Raw genomic sequence first — 17,945 nt, forward strand, 5'->3', positions numbered from 1 at the left:
TTTCCATGGAAAGTGGCAGAGTGTCCTTCATGTTAAGCATTCTGTGATGTGGCGTAGCAAAAACTTGATTGTCCACATACTTGCACAGAGTAAATGATCCATGGTATTGAACCTGATCAGATTCCATCTTGTACAGAGCTGAGGGCCAGAGCTCTGTCTTTACAGGAAGGACTGGGTTTCCTGCACAATGTTGCCACTGTTCTGTTCGGTTCATTTCTATGAATTGAATGAATCATTTCTGTTAGTCTGAAAAAAAAGTGTCAACTCATCAAATCGACAAGAACTCATTAGATTAGGTAATGGACAGAGAAAGAGGAGTTTGGTTTTGAAGCTCTGGAATCTAACATTACATTTGGTAGACAAAGTAAAATTGAACTTTATTTAAAATCACAAGACAAATCACAACAAAAGTTATCTCAAGGCACTTTTGTTGTGATACATGTATTAATGTCTTTGCAGAACCAAAATACAGCAGGTATCAAATCCTCTGCAATACTTAATACTATTAGAATGTATTGACTGAGCTTCTCTCAGCTGGACGTAGTGAACAGTTCTTCTTTCCAACCATAGTACCGTCCTCTCTTACTCATGAGTTCTTGGTGAGTCCCCTCCTCCGCCACTTGCCCGTTCTCTAGGAAGATGATGTGATCGGCCTTTTCCACAGTGCTCAAGTCATGATCTACCACCAGCACTGTGCAACCACGAGCCCTCACCTCCTGTAAGACCTGAGAAGAAACACCCGGTTACTGCACGCTGCCAGATCTGGGAGCGTATCACCCCTGAGGAGTCGTGAATGATCAGAAATACCACAACAGTGCACTCACAGCGTGCTGCATGTTGACATCCAGCTTGCTGGTGGCCTCGTCCAGAATGAGGACTTGTGGATTTCGGACCAAAGCCCTGATGATGGCGATGCACTGCCTCTCTCCGTCTGAAAGCCTGCCACCACCTTCACACACGTCTGGGAAGGACATGAGACATTGGAGAAGCCTTGATACAAATACTACCATCAGTATATGGGAAAGTCAGGCAATCTGACTCTCTCTGGCTCTTTTAGGCGTAAGGTATATTTAGTTTGCATGGTGCAGGAACTATGTGCAAGGGGCTGCAACCATGAAACAACAAGTGAATACAGGGAGGACAATGAGGGACCATGGACTATGTCAGGTTGTGTGACAACAATGTTTACAGTTTACCCCTTTATCATCAAGGGGACACCCGATCAGGCAAAGGCGTTGAGGAGGGAAATGGGGCGGTAAAGCTGCATAATCACACAACAGGGCTGTGGGAGGGAGGGGGTGAGCAGGGTTACTGGACTCATGAGACCCTGGGGAAGGAAAACAAGTTTTTACTGCCCCTTCACCTACATACCTTTGTTTCTTCCTCTTTCACACCTCAGCTAAAACCTGTCTCCGCATGCCACCCTGTGCGTCCTCAGGACTCCCCTCCCGTCCCAGGAGTCCCGCCCCTCCACCCCCCTTACTACACATAAGGAGCGATCTTCATCTTCGTCATCTGTACCTGTGTCGTACTGCTTCTCCAGATTAGAGATGAAGTCATCTGCGTTGATCCTTTCTGCAGCCTCTCTCACTTTGTCCAAGCTGCAGTCCTTCAGGCCGTACGCTATGTTGTATCTCACTGATCCCGAAAACAGCACAGGATTCTGGGATACCAGGGCCACCTAAGACAAGCAAGGCAGTGTTGTTGTTTGGCAGTTGGTTTTTTTTTTAATTCACGACTGCGCCTGTACCTTCTGATGCAGGTATTTGTGTTGGTAGCGGTGCAGTGGCTGTCCGCCCAGCAGGATCTGTCCCTCCTGGGGTTCATACAGCCTCTGCAGGAGGCTCACACAGGACGTCTTTCCACCGCCTGAAGGGCCCACCAGGGCTGTGATCTTCCCTGGGAGCATCTCTATAGAAACAGACTGCACAGCACAGGCGGCAAGCAAAACAAAAAGCAAAGGCATGGTTACATTTTGAATTGTGAGGGCCTCTGTTCCACTGCATTAAACATTGCTCTTTAGCACCCTCTAGTGATCAGATTTGGGGAAATCAGAAAAGAACCTTGAGCACTGGTTTCTGGGAGTCAGGCGATGGGTAGATGAATGAAACATTGCTGAATACAACTTTTCCCTCCAGTTGTTCCGGAGCCAGATCTCCCACATCCTGGCACTTTGGTTTCCTGTCCAGGTAGCTGAACACCTTTGAGATGATGCCGACCGTGCTCACTGTATCTCCACAAGAATACAAAAACTCCTGGAAAACAAAACAAAACAATTTATTTTCAACATTCCTCATTATCATGTATTCTCTACGGCCGTCTATCTCACCCTTATGCTGCGTGACATCGGCTTTTGATACAAGAAGAATGACACCAGGATTCCCACAGTGAGCCGGCCAGAGGAGATCAGACTGCGGGCCTGAAGCAGCATGAGCAGCCTGATCCCCAAGCTCACCAGCTAAACGGAAAAAAACACATAGAGAAAAATGCCAAAGGTTAAATTTAGACTTAATGAGAGACAACTGAGGTCTCAGAGGCCCCTGCTGGGAATCTGAGCGCATACTTTGGAGTTTTTGCCTGATGTCCCCTTACCCTCCGTATTAAGAGGAAGACTGAGCTGTAGATTCTCCCACGGCTCTTGACTGCACACACCTGCTCCAGACACTCCTTATACCTCTTCACCTCTCTGAGCTCTCCCCTGAAGCTGCGGACGGTGCGGATCCCACTGATGGTCTGGTGGGCCTCTTCTTTGGCCTCAGCCAGGCGCTCTTGTATCTGGTTTTTAAAATCCTGTTTGACAAAAGATACATTACATTATTACATTACGATCATCTGGCAGACGCTTTTATCCAAAGCGACTTACATTACATTACCACCCTTTGCAGAGGGGGGAGCAACTGAGGGTGCGGTGCTTTGCTCAGGGGCACCTCGGCAGGGGCTCGAACCGGCGATCCTCCGGTTCCCAAGCCGAAGCACGACCCACTGAGCCACTGCCTCCCGATACATTCACAAGGAATCAATACGTGACAAACGTAGCATCCCACCACCAGACAAACCAGGCTGGTTGTCACTCCACCTACCTTGGACTTGGCTTGGTATTGGCTGTCTACTGCGGCCAACAGTGGCATCTCAACGATAGTGAGCACAGTGAGCTCCCAGGACAGGCTGTACATCCGGATCAGCATGATGCAGGCTTTGATTGTGCTGCGAGCCAGGGCGTTGGCGTTCAGTGCTACTGTGCGGCCCATCTTGTCCACATCAGACTGCAGGCGGGAGGAAAGACTCCCTGAGGTCAGAGTGAGGAAGATGAAATGGTTGCTGTTTGTCCATGCAAAGTGATTCCCGTGACCTTTGCCCCTAAAAATAATTCAGAAATTTGTATTTAAATAAAAGGATCTTACCCGGCTTGTTCTCGTCAAAGAAGTGCACCTCCTGCTGCAGCAGACTGTGGAACAGACGAAGTCTCATTCTCTTGTTCAGTCTGGAGAGAGTGCACATAAATATGCCTCCTCTCAGGCCAGAGAACAGCGCACTGCAACAAAGGAGACAGATTCATTCATTCATTCATTCATTCTCTGCAGCAAATACCTGTTTTTGTAATCCAACAGTTATATTTGGAAGAAACAGACGCAGAGAGTTTTGTGTCATTTACCTTCCAAGAGAGACGACTGCCAGCTGTGTGAGTGTATAAGAGAAACTGGTGTGAAGGATTTGACCACTTAAAATATCTACAACCATCCCCTGATAATATGGGATTTGTGTTTCACCTGTCAACAAACAAAAAAGATGTTGATTAGGAAAAGAGGTAACAATACATTAAAGTTCAATGTTAAAGACTGTAGGTCTAAAAGTCCTCCATTTAAATGCAGGGACCCAGTCAGGATGATTGTAGCAGACGTGTGCATGCTGATCTAAGCTGTTCACACTCACAGATGACACATAAGAAGAGGAAAGTGAAAGCTGCGATCAGGTAAAGCACGTCTGGTCTGAAGTACTTCACGATCCTCAGCAGCAGCGGCCCAGCTTTCACATTGCCGTCGTCTCTTCCTGCTCTACTTTTGACAGAGAGCCCCACCTCCCACACCACGCAGGCCAGCCCCGACGACATCACGCCCAAGAGCGCCACGCTGGGGTCAGGGTGAGGGACGGCGTAACAACCCGAGGCATCCAAAAGCACCCGTCCGCTTTCTAACACGGGGCTCAGGAGGCAGAGGAGGACCGACAGCTTGTGGAGAACCACCGGCACCGGCCCACCGGTCAGCTCGGGGATGAGAGAATGCAGGAGGAACCATTTCACCACCCCGAAAGCCCACACGCCTGCCAGTCCGCCACAGCTGGAGCACCGCAGTAGCACCAGAACAGCCCACAGTGCCACACACAGCACCAGGTCCAGAAGGAGGACGGCCAGTCCACATGCCACAGCTCCTCTCATCCTCCTGTGGCTCATACAGGGAGAACAAACTGTACAGAAAGGCCATGACGGTCACATTTAAACACAACAGCAACAAAAATCAAGCAGACATTGTCGATTTCTGTCTGTTCCAGGCTGTACTAGATAGATAACGGAACAATGGAATTACACTTAAACTATTGCACTGTATACAAATATGAATTTATAATATAGTAGGCTCATGAAATTAAGCTGCTGAATGTATAAATCGTTCCACTCACCGTGTTTGCTTGTCAGTTTTAGGTTTATTTTTACTTTCACTTTCAGGAGCGCGGAGCGCTTGATCAATCTCGACCTAAAACAACTCTGTACTATGAAGCCAAATCAAATACACCTTAGGTAATCATTCAACTTCTACAAATCATCAAATTTTCTTCATTTCTTCGTCGTTAAAAGCCTATTTTAGCTGTTTTGAAGCGCGGAGTCTGTTTGAACAGCAGCCTGGCGTGTCGTATTGTGGCCGCTAGATGGCACCAGGTTCTCTGTTGACTTATCGGATCTCGTTTTTTCTTCATTAATAACTTTATTCATAACAAACAAACCACAAAAAAACCGTGCAAAGAATAGGCTTTTGATGTTTTATCTTTATTTCCTCTCCTGATCAAAATGTACAAATGGTCACAATAATTATACATTCATAATTACTGTGCATTCATAATATAAAGGTATAATTTGTCCCAAAGCAAAAAAAGCCCCTAGAAAAATACAAATAAACCCTCTCGTCGCCGTGAAGCGTGGTGTTTGACTGTAATATAACATTACAAACAGCAGTTAATAAAGTCACATCGTTCACTGCAGAAATGTGTTCAGTAATATCACATCCAATACCTCTGGCTTCAGTAATCTTTGTTCAGACTTGTAGTAATGGTTGGATAGAGTCACAGTATACGTTTATCAATGGACTGAGCTTCATAGTGTCAAGGCTGCGAAAATTGGTTTAAGCTGAATAGAACCTGTGGATTACAATGTGTAAGCTGTTGTGTCACCGGTGCGTTTGAAAAATGTTTTGGATGACATAGGCCAACAAATACAGAACCTTTTCTATATTTTACTATAAAAATTAAGGATTTTAAAAAGGCACTGTTCCATAATGAGATGAAAAGCATGCAAAGCAGAACACAATAATTCATATTTGCTTCTTATACATGATCCTTTTTCTTACATTATAATATCTCTTCAGTCAGTTTACCCATAATCCCCGGGTGCAGAAAGCTCGGCATGGCATTTGTAATATTCCGCCGGTAACTACAACACTGAGACAGATTATATAGGTTGCTTGGCTTGATAATGTGAGATCCTACGATAGATTGTGTGATCAGCAGCATATTACCATCTACAGTACAATCGCATTCGCTTCGTTTTGGTATGCAGGCGGTGTTCATCCTGGGTCAAAGTTAAGTGCAAATCATTCATAGAAAAAGGTTTGTCATGCTGTAAAAGGGGGAGAAGTACTTTTTCTTTAACGTATGGCCCGCCAGGCAAGTTGACACAAGGAGTGGGAAACACACGGTCTCACGCAGGGTGTGAAGCGTCCGGGGCGAGGAGGCTGGTGAGACACTCTGTCCCGTTATCTGAGGCCTTGCTCTTATCTCGCTCCGTGGGAACGCTGTCGTAGTGACACCGCTGAGCCACGATCACGACGGGTCTGGCTGGCTCGGCCGGCACAGTGGGTGAACTCCGACTCGCCGCCTCCCTGTCCCGTTTATCCAGCCAGCAAAATGACACCATGAGGAACACGGCGGAGGAGGTGACCACGACACTGCAGACGGCGAAGACGGGGAAGTAATGTCCCGTCCTGTCCACCAGAATCCCTACAACAACACAATACAACAACAAAACTATTACTATCCATGTTTTAGGTTTGATCTTGTTTACATTTAGGATTTTTCCACTGAAAATATTGAATTTCAACACCAAATACTTGAAAATATGCAAGAACACAGTCACTTATTGGTTGATCTTTATTATATTATCTCTATATTAATCTATTCAATCAACTGGCATCCAGGTCAGTGTGCCAGTGTTCACATTTGCACTGAAAGATCAGCATTTCTGACCTTTCTAAAGGGAACACAAATACACTTATTGTCCATGACGCTCCTGTTTTGATGCGTTACTGTTATGCTGGCCTGTCTCACCATGCAGCCGTGTGAGCAGTGGAGTAAACATCGGGGAGGCATGACTGTTATTTGAGAAGGGAGCAGAGCTGTAATAAGAGAGCTGCTCCTGCTGCTGCTGTCCTCCCAGGCCTCTGCTGCCACTAGAACAGTCTCAACACTCCCACCCCACACACACACACACACGTTCTTCCTGGAAAGAGGCACACACTTGTTTTCTTTCATTACCACTGAGCCAGATCAATTGAACAAGAACAGACCATTCTTTACGTCGACAGCCAGGAGGATTAAATCTCTAATATCTCAGCCATTCGGTATCACACACATGACGCACGCAGTGACCCCAAACACATGACAGAGCTCATATACACAAACACACGACTACAGTCATCTGACCGAAACAAAAGGGATTTCTTTCGGTTTAGTTTGGCTGTTATGGTGGCATGCAAATCTTGAATCTTTTGCACTATTGAAGGAACAACACAGGATTCCATTTAAAGGCCTTCAGACCTGGACAGTGACTCCAAAAGGCTGAAAAAATGAATATTAAGAAGTTTATGCAACCACATCTCCTCCTTTCCTTCCTCCTCTGTCTACATTACCTGCCAGCGGAGGCCCGATGAGCAGCGTGACGCTCTCCATGATAGAGAGCAGACCCAGAGCCGAGGGGAAGCGGTTCATCTCCACGATATCCATGAGAACGGTGAACATCAGGGAGCCCACCACGCTCATGGACAACCCGTAGATCAACACGAAGGCCACCAGCACGGGGAAGCTGGGCCCGATGCAGCAGATACTGTTGCTCAGTCCGTTCACCAGTAAAGCTGAAGCGAACACGTAAATGTGTCGCCCCTTGAACCAGGGGAAGTTGAAGACGATGCCGACGCCGGGCCGGATCACGATGTTGATGACACCCAGGATGGAGAGCAGCAGCGCGGCCCTGCTCTGCTCTATGTTGTGGGCCGTGGCGTAGGGCACCAGATAGATCAAGGGCACCACAAACCCCAGCATCATCCAGGTGATGCCGATGGAATACACACAGTACCGTGAGTTGTTGCAGAACTGGTCAAAGGCCATGTGTTTGCTCAAGGCAGCCACTCGATTATCCCATATCGTCCTCAGCCTACTTTTCAGCTTCTTACCAGTGACCTCCTCCGGTTGAGGTGCTTGGTGATTCATCAGCGGCTCGCCTCGGCGCTTGGGGGGCTGCAGGGGTCTCATCACCGCGCCACACACGCAACAGTTCAGCAACATGGCCCCTAAAACTAGGAAGCTCCCCCTCCAGCCCAGCTCCATGTGGAGGTAGTTACCCAGGAAGGGCAGGAAGCACAGACCCAAGGCCGTGCCGGTGGAGGACATGGCGTTGGCGAACGCACGCCGGCGCACAAAGTAGTGACCAAGAATGGTGACGGCCGGCTGGAAGCTGAAGCAGAACCCCAACCCTGTGAGCATGAAACATTGTTAGTGTCGATCATCATTGTGTAACCTCTTTGAATTTTACAATGTATACACGAGACAAACACCATCTGCGATCACACGTCTCTGCTGTGGGTTTGCAGACCTGTAATGACCCCAGCGGTGAGGTAGAGCTCCCCGATGGACCGTGTAAATGAGCTGGCAGCCATTCCGACCCCACTTAGGACTCCACCCAGCATGACTGTCGCCCGGCAACCCAATCTCTCCACCAACACACTACAAAAGGGACCTTGAGAGAAAAATGTAATGCTCTTAGTTAAACATACACCGGAGCAGAGAGCAGAGATTCTCTTTCCTGCTCTTCCTACCTCCTGCATGAAGAACTGATGTCATAATGGAGGGAACCCAGGAAGTCTCGCTGTTGGTGGCATGGAACTCATTCTGCAAGTCTGTGTAGAAGATTCCCACACAGGAGGGGAAAGCCAGAGTCAGAGCGAGAACCATGATGGTGGCAACGAGCACCACCCAGCCCCAACCCCCGTCGGGCGCCGGGACGGCTCCGGGTGCAGCCGCAGAGCCTCTGGGTTCAGATCTGTGCCCCCCATCTTCAGATTCACAGCCATTAGCCTCTTGAGCTTTCTCCGGCTCGCGGTTGACCAGCTCGCGGCCCGCAGATGTCTCCATGCGCAGGCAGCAGTCATTCGTCCCTCCGGTTGGATTTCTCTGAGTCATCTTCGGTGGTCAGCTCGTCAGCTTTACAGGTTGCGTAATCTCTGATGTTTCCCATGCCAGCGTAGCGCCCATGACCTTTATGAACAAAAGCAAACATTCAAACCATTACCTTGTAAAACCTGGGTAGGGTTTTATCTGAGACAATGCCATGAAAGGCTCTCTTGTTGTTTATATGATACAGTAAAATATAAGAAAAACATTGAGCCGGTGTCTGTCCGTGATCTCAGCTGGAGGAGTGAGCTCTTAACACTCTTATGAAACTGTCAGGCAAGCTTGGTGGGAAAACTGGAATGAATGGACCTCTGTTGAGAAGCTACAGCACGGCTTCCTCCAGGGGCACCAACCTCTGAGCAAGGCAGTGTCTGACAAGATGATACTCCTGAGACAACAAATCTGAAAAGTTTAGTATTCAACCCTTATTTGTACTTCATTCTATCTTGTTGTTGTAAGAAGTAGAATTAGTTCTTATCCCTGCCTTTACACACACACACACACACACACACACACACACAGTAATTTCCCTCGGGATAATACACTTTCATCTTATTTTATCTTATCTTATCTTATCTTATCTTATCTTACACCCACACACACACACACACACACACACACACACACACACACACACACACACACACACACACACACACACACCTCATACCTCACACTTGATTTGAATGTGGTACCACTCAGGTTATGGCTGCTGAATTACTGCAATATATCTTTATAAGGTTTAATGACTGAGTCATTTCAGTCCATCCTCCTCACTCTCTGTTATTACCTCTCTCTCTCTCTCTCTCTCTCTCTCTCTCTCTGGCTCTGTGTTCTCACCTGTCTCTCTCTCTGTGATATCGCTGTGGTATTATCTGTCTGTCTCCAGCTCTCATGCCTTTCTTGCTTATTCCCAAAGCTGTCAGTGGGAGGGAAGAACACCATGTATTTCCTCCAGGGCGAATTTAAAGTGATGTTTATCAGCTGGGCAGGGAAACCAGCTGCTCTCTAAATGTGTTACTTCGACATGGAGGATGATGAAATACGTAATAAGAACCAAACACACAAATTCTTTCCAGTCTGTGCACATTTTCAGACTGCAGTGATGTGGTAATAACAAGTATTACTTCCAGTTTTCGGGTTAAACCCTTCAGTAACGCGCCGTCCAGACCTCACTGGGTCTTATAATAACAGAGTAGAGGAAGGAGGAAGCCATGAGCTATCTGTGTGAATCGTGTACTTTATGTGTGTGTAGATGAATAAATGAATAGCTCACCGTTTCACGCAGCCGTGGATAATGATCTGCATACAACACACCCGCGATCACAGCCTCCTCGCTCCTCGTTATCTCCTCAAGAAGCGGCACGGAGCTCAGGCACTTCGGAGCTCCAGCGTCCTGCTGCCGGATCACGGGGGGAGGAGACAGCCTGTGTGTGTGTGTGTGTGTGTGTGTGTGTGTGTGTGTGTGTGTGTGTGTGTGTGTGTGTGCGGACGCGGTCTGCGCAGGCCCCCTGAGCTCCGTCACAACACACACACTCTCTCTCTCACACACACACGAAGCACCGTGAAAGGCCCGAGGCTCAGTATTCTCACAGCCCTGCAAGTCGCACAAAATATTTTAATAAAAATAATCCTAATAAAAACTCAACACTGTCAGTCTAGCTGGTTTAAAGGGGTTTAGACAGTTAGCTGTATAAAGGAGGGAGGTGAAGCCAACTGAGCAGAGAATCAACACCTGAAGTACTCGTCCTCCAAGTGTTTAGCAACAAATCACGGCGATGCGTTCACGTTCACGTCATTTGAAGAGTTTGAAAGCATAGAAAAGACTCGTGTGTTAAAGGTGTCGACGTACCCATATCCTGTCAGCTAGCCGTGATCGTATAGTGGTTAGTACTCTGCGTTGTGGCCGCAGCAACCCCGGTTCGAATCCGGGTCACGGCAGTTTTGCAGAGTCAAGAGAGCATCGTCCTTTATGGGTTCAACTCTGTGAGGCAAGATTGAAAGAATGCCAGATCTCAACCACAATGGAGCGTTTCAAACTGAAACCACAATAGTTATATATGTGGATTTTTAATGCTTGGATTGTTTTCTTTCAAATACAACAAAATATCGACATGGACGGAAGTCTTCACTTTCCAATCTGTGAAGTAAATGTTTTGTTTATATTTTTATTCCATTCCTTAAATTCTTTGCTGCCGTTGCTAATTTAAGGTCATAAATATATCATTGTTCTTGCAGACTTTGCAGACAGAGTTTTCTGTCAGTTCAGAATAAAATCGATAATATTTTGTTTAGTTTTTGTTGTGTTCAGGTCCCAAACGAAACAGAGAAGTAGTCAGCGAGTCCCATTTTAAAACACAGACACAATTTATGATTAAAAACCAGACTGGGTTTTGTTAAAATTGTTACATTTAAAGAAATGACATTGGTAGACAAACTCTGAAAATATAAAATAAATAAAAAGTGAAAGAACAATCAGACAAAATGTATTTGTCAGTTTCAGTTCTCCACAGTCTCCATGGACAATATTCACATTTGACATCAATACTGATGATTAATGAACACACCTCAAAGTAACGGTTAAAGTGATGACATTTTCAATACATCTAAATGAGTGTACAAGTGTGCATGTCCACAAATGCATGCAGGTGTTTACAGGTTAACTGGTAAAATGAGCCATGGATAAAGGAAAAATAAAAAAAATCTTGCTTATTTTGTGGGTGGAGTAAATGCGATTATATCCAGGTTGGGGGGAATCGGGGGAATCTGACTCTGATTGGTTAATTTGGTTAATTCAAGCTCAAAAACTAAGTATTTCTTTTCTACGGTTTAAATTGACGACATACCAGAACATCAAAGTAACCCAACATGTGGTTGGAGAATACGTCTGGTTGTAGACCAACTGTTCCACACGAGGAAATCTACAGCTAGCACAGAGCCATGCCTTCCCTCTGCTCCCCCACCATGCATCACACACACACACACACACACACACTTTGCACTAACACAGAGGTCAGACAAACTCCAGTACACGACATCATAATCTCTAGAACATTGCATGCTCTCATGTTTTCACGTGCCAAAACAACATAGATTTACTTTTCTTTTTTTTGCAGATTTGTTAACATTGCACATATCGATAGACTATCTAGTGCAGGTGACGGTAGAAACCAATAGTTGAAAGTTCTTTTCTCTTCTTCTCCTCCTTTATAAAATGTTGCTTGATTCAAAGAGCAGGTAATAGTTCGAATCGGGTTCACAAAGGTGACGAGTAAGCACTTTGAAACTGGATTACACGCCACAGACAAGTCGCCTTCGGACAAACAACGCAACTCAAAGAGAAGAAGCCCAAACTGGCGGTCGAGTAGAAAGCGGCTTTGTCTTTCGCCAGGCAGCGGAGTTTTACTAAGATAAAAGCAGAGGAGGGGGGAAAACGTCTCGGGCTTCTTTGTCGCCCCTCCGTCGCTCCCTGCTTCTTTTCTCATTCAGTGGTGCTTTCAATGCCCACCACCTCATGAGTTCACAGCAAAGACAGAAGAAAACAAACAAACGACAACAACAAGCCCTCAAATCTCCATGTGAGTGAGGGACTGTGGGTGGATTTAGCTTAATAGTATTGGCACAAAGGAAGCGGTAATAAGATTAAAGGGCCACTCCACCAATTTCACACGTTCATGTCAGTTTGTGTGTTGAAAGCAACAATATAAAGGCAGGGGTGAAAAAATGATCGAGTAAGAAGAAAGACTGGAACATGAACCTCTATGACATCGCTACTCTAGTAACCCCCGGTGATGTCACAGGTCCATTAACGCTTCATAAAGTTGCTTTCAGGAGGCGATTAGTGCTCCCATGTCAGCGTGAACAGATTCCGATGTGTAATATCAGTGGAGTTTCCCTTTGATCGTCTGAAATTGGTAAGCAAGAATACAACAGGGATTTGTAAATGAACTTGTTTTCTCTCACGGAAACGATAACCATAGAAACCAAGCTAAAGACCGCATTATGTTTGATACCTCTGGTGCCTCCTGGCTTCTTTTTTTTTTTGTTTGTTTAAGGTAAGGGGAGGCACCGTATGACACAAGGGGAGAACAACTGTGCACAACACAGGTCAAAGGCACAACACTGGACACAGACAAAAGGGGGAAGAGGGACACCCAAAGGTGCTCGGGAGGGAGAGAAAGGCCCAGAGACGAGGGAGTGAAAGTGCCCTCGGCGAGACAGTCGGGCGTCTGTAGCTCCACAACTCAGATTAATAGAATAGAACTGCACAACACACACACTCGAGAGGAAAAGGGGGAGGAGGGGAGGGGAGTCACATCAGAGTTTGAGCTCCGAGGATGACGACAGCAAAAGGTACTACTTCTTTTCTTCTTCTTCTTCTCCTCCATTGAAATGCATTCTTTTCTTTTTGTTCATGCTGATACAACAGAATTTTTTATACAAAGGATGGCGTATCAAAGTGTTCACTACCTGTGATGTGTGTCGGGTGATATCACAGAAAAGCTTGGACGCCCTTTAGCTTTTTGGGGGCAGATTTAACTCCAGTCAGGGATGAGAGAGAGAGAGTGTGAAAGAGGACATGATGAGCCACGATAAGATGTTTCAATTCTCCATCTGATATGTGTCAATATGGCTGGGATTGTTTACATCAAGTTGCTCTGATTTGAGGCTGCGATTGTACAGGTAAACACAGGTGATATTCACATCTGGCGCAGTGTTGCAGTTCTATTGCTGACAGTTTGGTCGTTTCGGAGGCCGATTCCAGTTTAAACTCGACGGTTCCTCTCATTAGCTGAAACCAAACGACACCCTTGTGCGCATTTGCATGTTGGTCCGACATTGTTACGAGTACAAAAGCAGCCGGCGCACAGTTTTGGAAAAGCAACTTAACAGAAGTACGTGTGTGTGCCCGTCTGCTGGCACACAGGGGAAATGTCATCGTGTTTCTTCTTTCCCCACCAAAGCTCCGGCAACCTGGCAGGTTCACCTGTGTTAAGTTTCTGTGCTAATGTAGGCTCAGGTGTTTCAGTGCGTGAAGCGTGAAGACAGTGTGTTTCTCGGCAGTTTGCTACACGTGCTGCAGGATGTAAGACGACACAGTCAGCGGGGTGTCGGGAGTGAGAGTGGGCGGCGTGAGAGAAGCGTGAGGGGGCCGGGGGGGGAGACGAGGGCTTCAGGGGGGGAGGGCGGGGTTTGAGGCAACGCTCCTGACAACTTCCCAGCTTATTTTCTGGAGAAATGGCAACGCGAGTAGATTTCCTTCCCCTAAATTACAATTTTAAGATATGCAAAGAGATCAAAGTCGGGATATTTAAGAGAGGATGGGGGAGGAGGTGGGGGGGGGGGGGGCGTTGGGCGAGGGAGGTGAAGAACATCTGGAGCTTCTGAAGAACACGACAGGAAACGTGCAGCTGAAAGACTGGAGGATTATCTCAGTCATGGAGAGTAGAGAGGCACTGCATACGCATACTGGCACCCGAGTTACCGGGCGGAAAACCTTCAGTAAAACGACTGATGAAGACTTACACCCCCCCCCCCACCGCTATTTAAATAGAACCACTCACCACAATACGCAAATATATGACAACTATGATACAGAAATCAATATAATTACACCGTTTGCATTACATTTTTCATATATTTTCCTCATGTAGCCTGTATAGATGTATATAGATTCCTCACATGCCTTGACAGGTTGTTCACAGGTGTGGTGTAGTCTTTTAGAGTCATCGGGTTGCTTTTGGACTGAAATATCCCAATTTGCAGCTGTGGAAAAAGTGAGGTCGTCCCTCTGCGAGGACATCGGGTCGAGGGCTGAGGAACGCAGGGGTGAGACGCTGCGATTTCCACCAGTGCCGTCACCGAGAGATGAAAATGTGATGGGCCACTCTTTTACGCTCCGCCCGGAGACTCCTGTGAGGGTGAAGAGCGGGCCGAGCTCGGGTCTTATTCTGGTGCCTGGACGCCTCAGCTCCTGTTTGGTTTGTTGTTTTTCAGACGTAAGCTGAGGAGGCGGGGAGGGAGCAGAGTGAGAGGCTGAGACGGCGGGCGGAGGCGGACACGCTCAGGTTCAGTCAGGAAAGAGGCTCAGTCAGTGGAGTTGTCTTCAATCCGATACCTCCTTTGAGAATCCTGAGGAGTCGACGTGGCCAAAGTGTGAGAGAGAAGAAGAAGCATCCTGTCTGATGATGATGATGATGATCACAGCCAAGATGGTTGCCGACTCCTTACCGGGGATCCGCGGGCTGACACCGATACGGGGCTGCGGACAGCACAGCAGCCTGAATATGAGAAGCTGCTATGGGGAACGCCGCCTGCTCGGAATCTCTTTGAAACTCAACCGGAATGTTCCACAGTCCATAGTGGAAGTAAAGCGAGCGGACGCAGGGCAGGGTTGCAGCACTGTAAGGAGGGAGGTGAGGGGGGCGCCGACGCTGTGGTGAGGCCAACCAAATGAGGGGGGAGGGGGGAGGGGAGGGGGGAGGGGCCAGGGTGATGATGGTGATGATGGTGATGATGGTACGGCAGCGGAAATCCACTGGCCAAAACAAAATCTGGATAAAATTACGAAGGGGTGTTTCTGTTTTTGTTGATAAATTGTTGTTTAGATCAGGATCTGCGTTGGTCTCCTCACATCCGCGAGCCTCTTTCTTGAAGGATCTGCGGGGAGAGAGGGAAGACGGTCGTAAAGAAGGTGGAGGGCGACAACATGAAACCTCACACTGACACTTCCTGCTGTCGGGGCAGATCTCTCACCTTGGCCTTCTCTGTGGGCTCGATGACGATGCCGTTGGTGGAGTTGTTGAGTTCCCGGGAAACGACGCATAGAAACTCTGCTTGGTCCTCGTTGCCATAGTTATAGGAGGAGCCAATGCTTATAAGCTGGGGAAAAGGCAAAGAAAGTGAAGTAATGTAACAACCGAGAGATGAGAAAACAATTTGGTTTGGTAGAAAGCATGAATCTACAGGATGAGGGATCGAATTAAGGTTTCATTTTCTGCACCTGCTCAAATTTCCAACCGTCCGACATGGTGGAGACCATCTGTGTGAGTTCCTCCTCTTGGCACTGCAGGACTCGGTACACATGCTTCACCGGCCCCTGAGGGACACAACAACACATGCACACGCACACAGAATGTTACCAAGGGAACACGACAGCATCCATAATGTGCATGTAAACACATCATGTTATTATTGAATCTTTTACATGATCTACCTGAGATGTCCGGTTCTCGTTGTCCCGTATCCTCTCTTTGACCATCCTCACCAAAGAAGCTATGTTGTAGAACTCGGCTTCTTCAAGAACACCTGACGCAACAACAAATCTAGCTGTTACAGACGCCATCTTGGACGCCATTCAACAAAAATGACATGAGGAGGTTCTAAACTTGGTCATTTCAAATCTAAAGAGCACTTAAGCAGGCACGTTACCTTCCTCTGCCAGATTTTTATCCATGATCAGTTTTCCATGGCGGAGGTAATTCAGAATTGGTCCAAAGTACGTGGGGTCCCTGTCGATCAGATAAGCTCCCGTCTCATCCTGTGATAACACAACAAGGGTTTGCATATGTGGGGAATAGTTTGGCCTGTTTAGTGCACAGGAGTCACTTGTGAAGTTGAATAACATCAGAAACATACATGTACTGAGACCTAACATCTTACAAAATCTTGATATTCAACATCATTTGCCACCAAATCCATTCAGCCTCAGATTGAATTTGTGAGGAAAACACTAGAAATCATCTCGGATCATTTTGGAGTCATGCAACTTTTTAAATCCTGGCTTATGTCTAAGGCATAATCATTCTAAGTTGCATCCCTGGAGTCTATCTTATTATCTTGTTTGTCTCTTTTAAGGTTTAGTTTCCAGGTTTATATGTCACAGACCATTTGTGTTGTTGTGTTTATAATGGAAAATGATGAAAAACACAAGTATCTGTGCACAGAGACAGAGGGATTAATGGAAATATGGAGGTTTCTCTATGCTTTATGTGCATTTCCAGGTTTATACACGCGTTTACTCACTTTGTCTGAGTCCAGGTCTGGATCTTCTTGACACAGCCTGAACAGGAATGACTTGGGGTCCCTGCACAGCGTCTGTTTGGTGGTGATGAAGTAAGTCCCGCCGACATTGAGGCGGACCCAGCGGGAGCCCGGTTTGTCCGCCGGCTCGGACGGGGAGCTCGGGTTGCTCTTCCCCGGGAAACCGAACACCGAACGGCCGCCGCCACTGCTGCTGCTCGACACCCCGGGACTGGGCAGGCTGCTCCGCGGCGGCACCAGCAGAGTGGGCGAAGCCAAGCGCACGGAGCCCCGGACGTCGCGGTGCTCGGTCTGCTCTATGGTGCCAGCAGCGCACGATTCCACGACATGTAGTTCAGCCATGTTCTCTTCGTCTACAAACCACGATAGTGCGATTAGCGAGCGCTACACTGCGGGGAAACAATTTGTAAACACAGCAGGGATATTTTTCTCCGACGGGGTGGCTGGCATTAGGGCGTTGCTGCACACACTCGACCGCCTCGGCTTCGAACGCTAACAAATTAACAGACTAAACCGACTAAAGATGGCTGTGCGGTGTCAGCAGCATCGCCTTTAATCGTTTCTCCATAAGATAAATTGGTCATTCTCGTCTATTCAAACGTTAATCAGAGAAAGACAATTCTTCCGGGTTGTAACGTGATTACTGTTTACTTCCGCTATGTCACAGTTTTTCAAAATAAAGGTGACCCCCGCTTTTCGGATATCCTAAACGCGTTGCTTCTTTCTTTCTTCATTTTTATTCCAAACACTAAACGTCTAATTTAAGATGATAGATCCCACAAATCCCACTGATTCTTACATCTCTGCATTCTTGGACAAAATCGCAAACTTAAAATTGCGTTGTCTTGCAGGCATTTAATTTATTTTATTATAACTTTGATTCTATCATTACTTGTTTTATTTTTATTTTTTATTTTTTTTATATAATATGGAAAGAGGCCAAACATACTCAACTACATAAGAATCGATATTAATGTATTGATCTAAAGATAAGATATTACTTTATTTATCCCGAGGGTAATTCTGGAAATTCTGGAGTTGGTTGTATAAATCTAAACTCTAAATATCTTCTTTACTTGAATGCATTTCCTTATACATTTGGATATCAATTCATAATTTAACTAAGAATTTACAGGACTAAACCATTTTCTGTTTTAATTGTATTCCGCCAGAGGGCAGTGGTGAGTGACATTTAC

At 46.6% G+C, this 17,945-nt stretch overlaps 3 protein-coding genes and 1 non-coding gene across 5 annotated transcripts; 1 reads left to right on the top strand and 3 right to left on the bottom strand.

Annotated features, from left to right (window-relative positions):
- Positions 1–362: 362 nt before the first annotated feature.
- tap2t (transporter associated with antigen processing, subunit type t, teleost specific) lies at positions 363–4,935 on the bottom strand. Of its 2 annotated transcripts, none has more exons than XM_076151956.1 (12): positions 4,672–4,935; positions 3,931–4,436; positions 3,653–3,767; positions 3,402–3,532; positions 3,081–3,286; positions 2,593–2,790; positions 2,330–2,458; positions 2,064–2,255; positions 1,751–1,924; positions 1,522–1,681; positions 825–961; positions 363–725 (listed from the first exon to the last, which is right to left on the bottom strand). In XM_076151956.1, exons 2-12 carry the CDS (start codon positions 4,430–4,432, stop codon positions 531–533), a joined length of 2,139 nt encoding a protein of 712 aa, XP_076008071.1. In that variant the 5' UTR covers positions 4,433–4,436; positions 4,672–4,935; the 3' UTR covers positions 363–530. The 2 variants fall into 2 exon arrangements, with proteins under 2 accessions (XP_076008071.1, XP_076008069.1); XM_076151954.1 differs by having other exon boundaries at positions 3,931–4,461.
- A 1,027-nt stretch (positions 4,936–5,962) lies between these two features.
- LOC143001877 (monocarboxylate transporter 6-like) lies at positions 5,963–8,715 on the bottom strand. The gene is made up of 3 exons (XM_076151718.1): positions 8,352–8,715; positions 7,170–8,009; positions 5,963–6,261 (listed from the first exon to the last, which is right to left on the bottom strand). Exons 1-3 carry the CDS (start codon positions 8,713–8,715, stop codon positions 5,963–5,965), a joined length of 1,503 nt encoding a protein of 500 aa, XP_076007833.1.
- A 1,860-nt stretch (positions 8,716–10,575) lies between these two features.
- Positions 10,576–10,647, top strand: trnah-gug (transfer RNA histidin (anticodon GUG)). Its single transcript has one exon. It is a non-coding gene; the product is annotated as a tRNA-His (tRNA).
- Positions 10,648–12,722: 2,075 nt separating this feature from the next.
- kctd2 (potassium channel tetramerization domain containing 2) lies at positions 12,723–17,394 on the bottom strand. Its single transcript, XM_076151959.1, has 6 exons — positions 16,732–17,394; positions 16,138–16,246; positions 15,923–16,014; positions 15,710–15,805; positions 15,463–15,588; positions 12,723–15,366 (listed from the first exon to the last, which is right to left on the bottom strand). Exons 1-6 carry the CDS (start codon positions 17,089–17,091, stop codon positions 15,337–15,339), a joined length of 813 nt encoding a protein of 270 aa, XP_076008074.1. The 5' UTR covers positions 17,092–17,394; the 3' UTR covers positions 12,723–15,336.
- Between the last annotated feature and the right edge of the window lie 551 nt (positions 17,395–17,945).

The sequence above is a fragment of the Genypterus blacodes genome, unplaced genomic scaffold (assembly GCF_046128005.1).
Source record: "Genypterus blacodes isolate CSIRO-AG114 ecotype Tasmania unplaced genomic scaffold, CSIRO-AGI_Gbla_v1 ptg000055l_1, whole genome shotgun sequence".
NCBI lineage: Eukaryota > Metazoa > Chordata > Actinopteri > Ophidiiformes > Ophidiidae > Genypterus > Genypterus blacodes.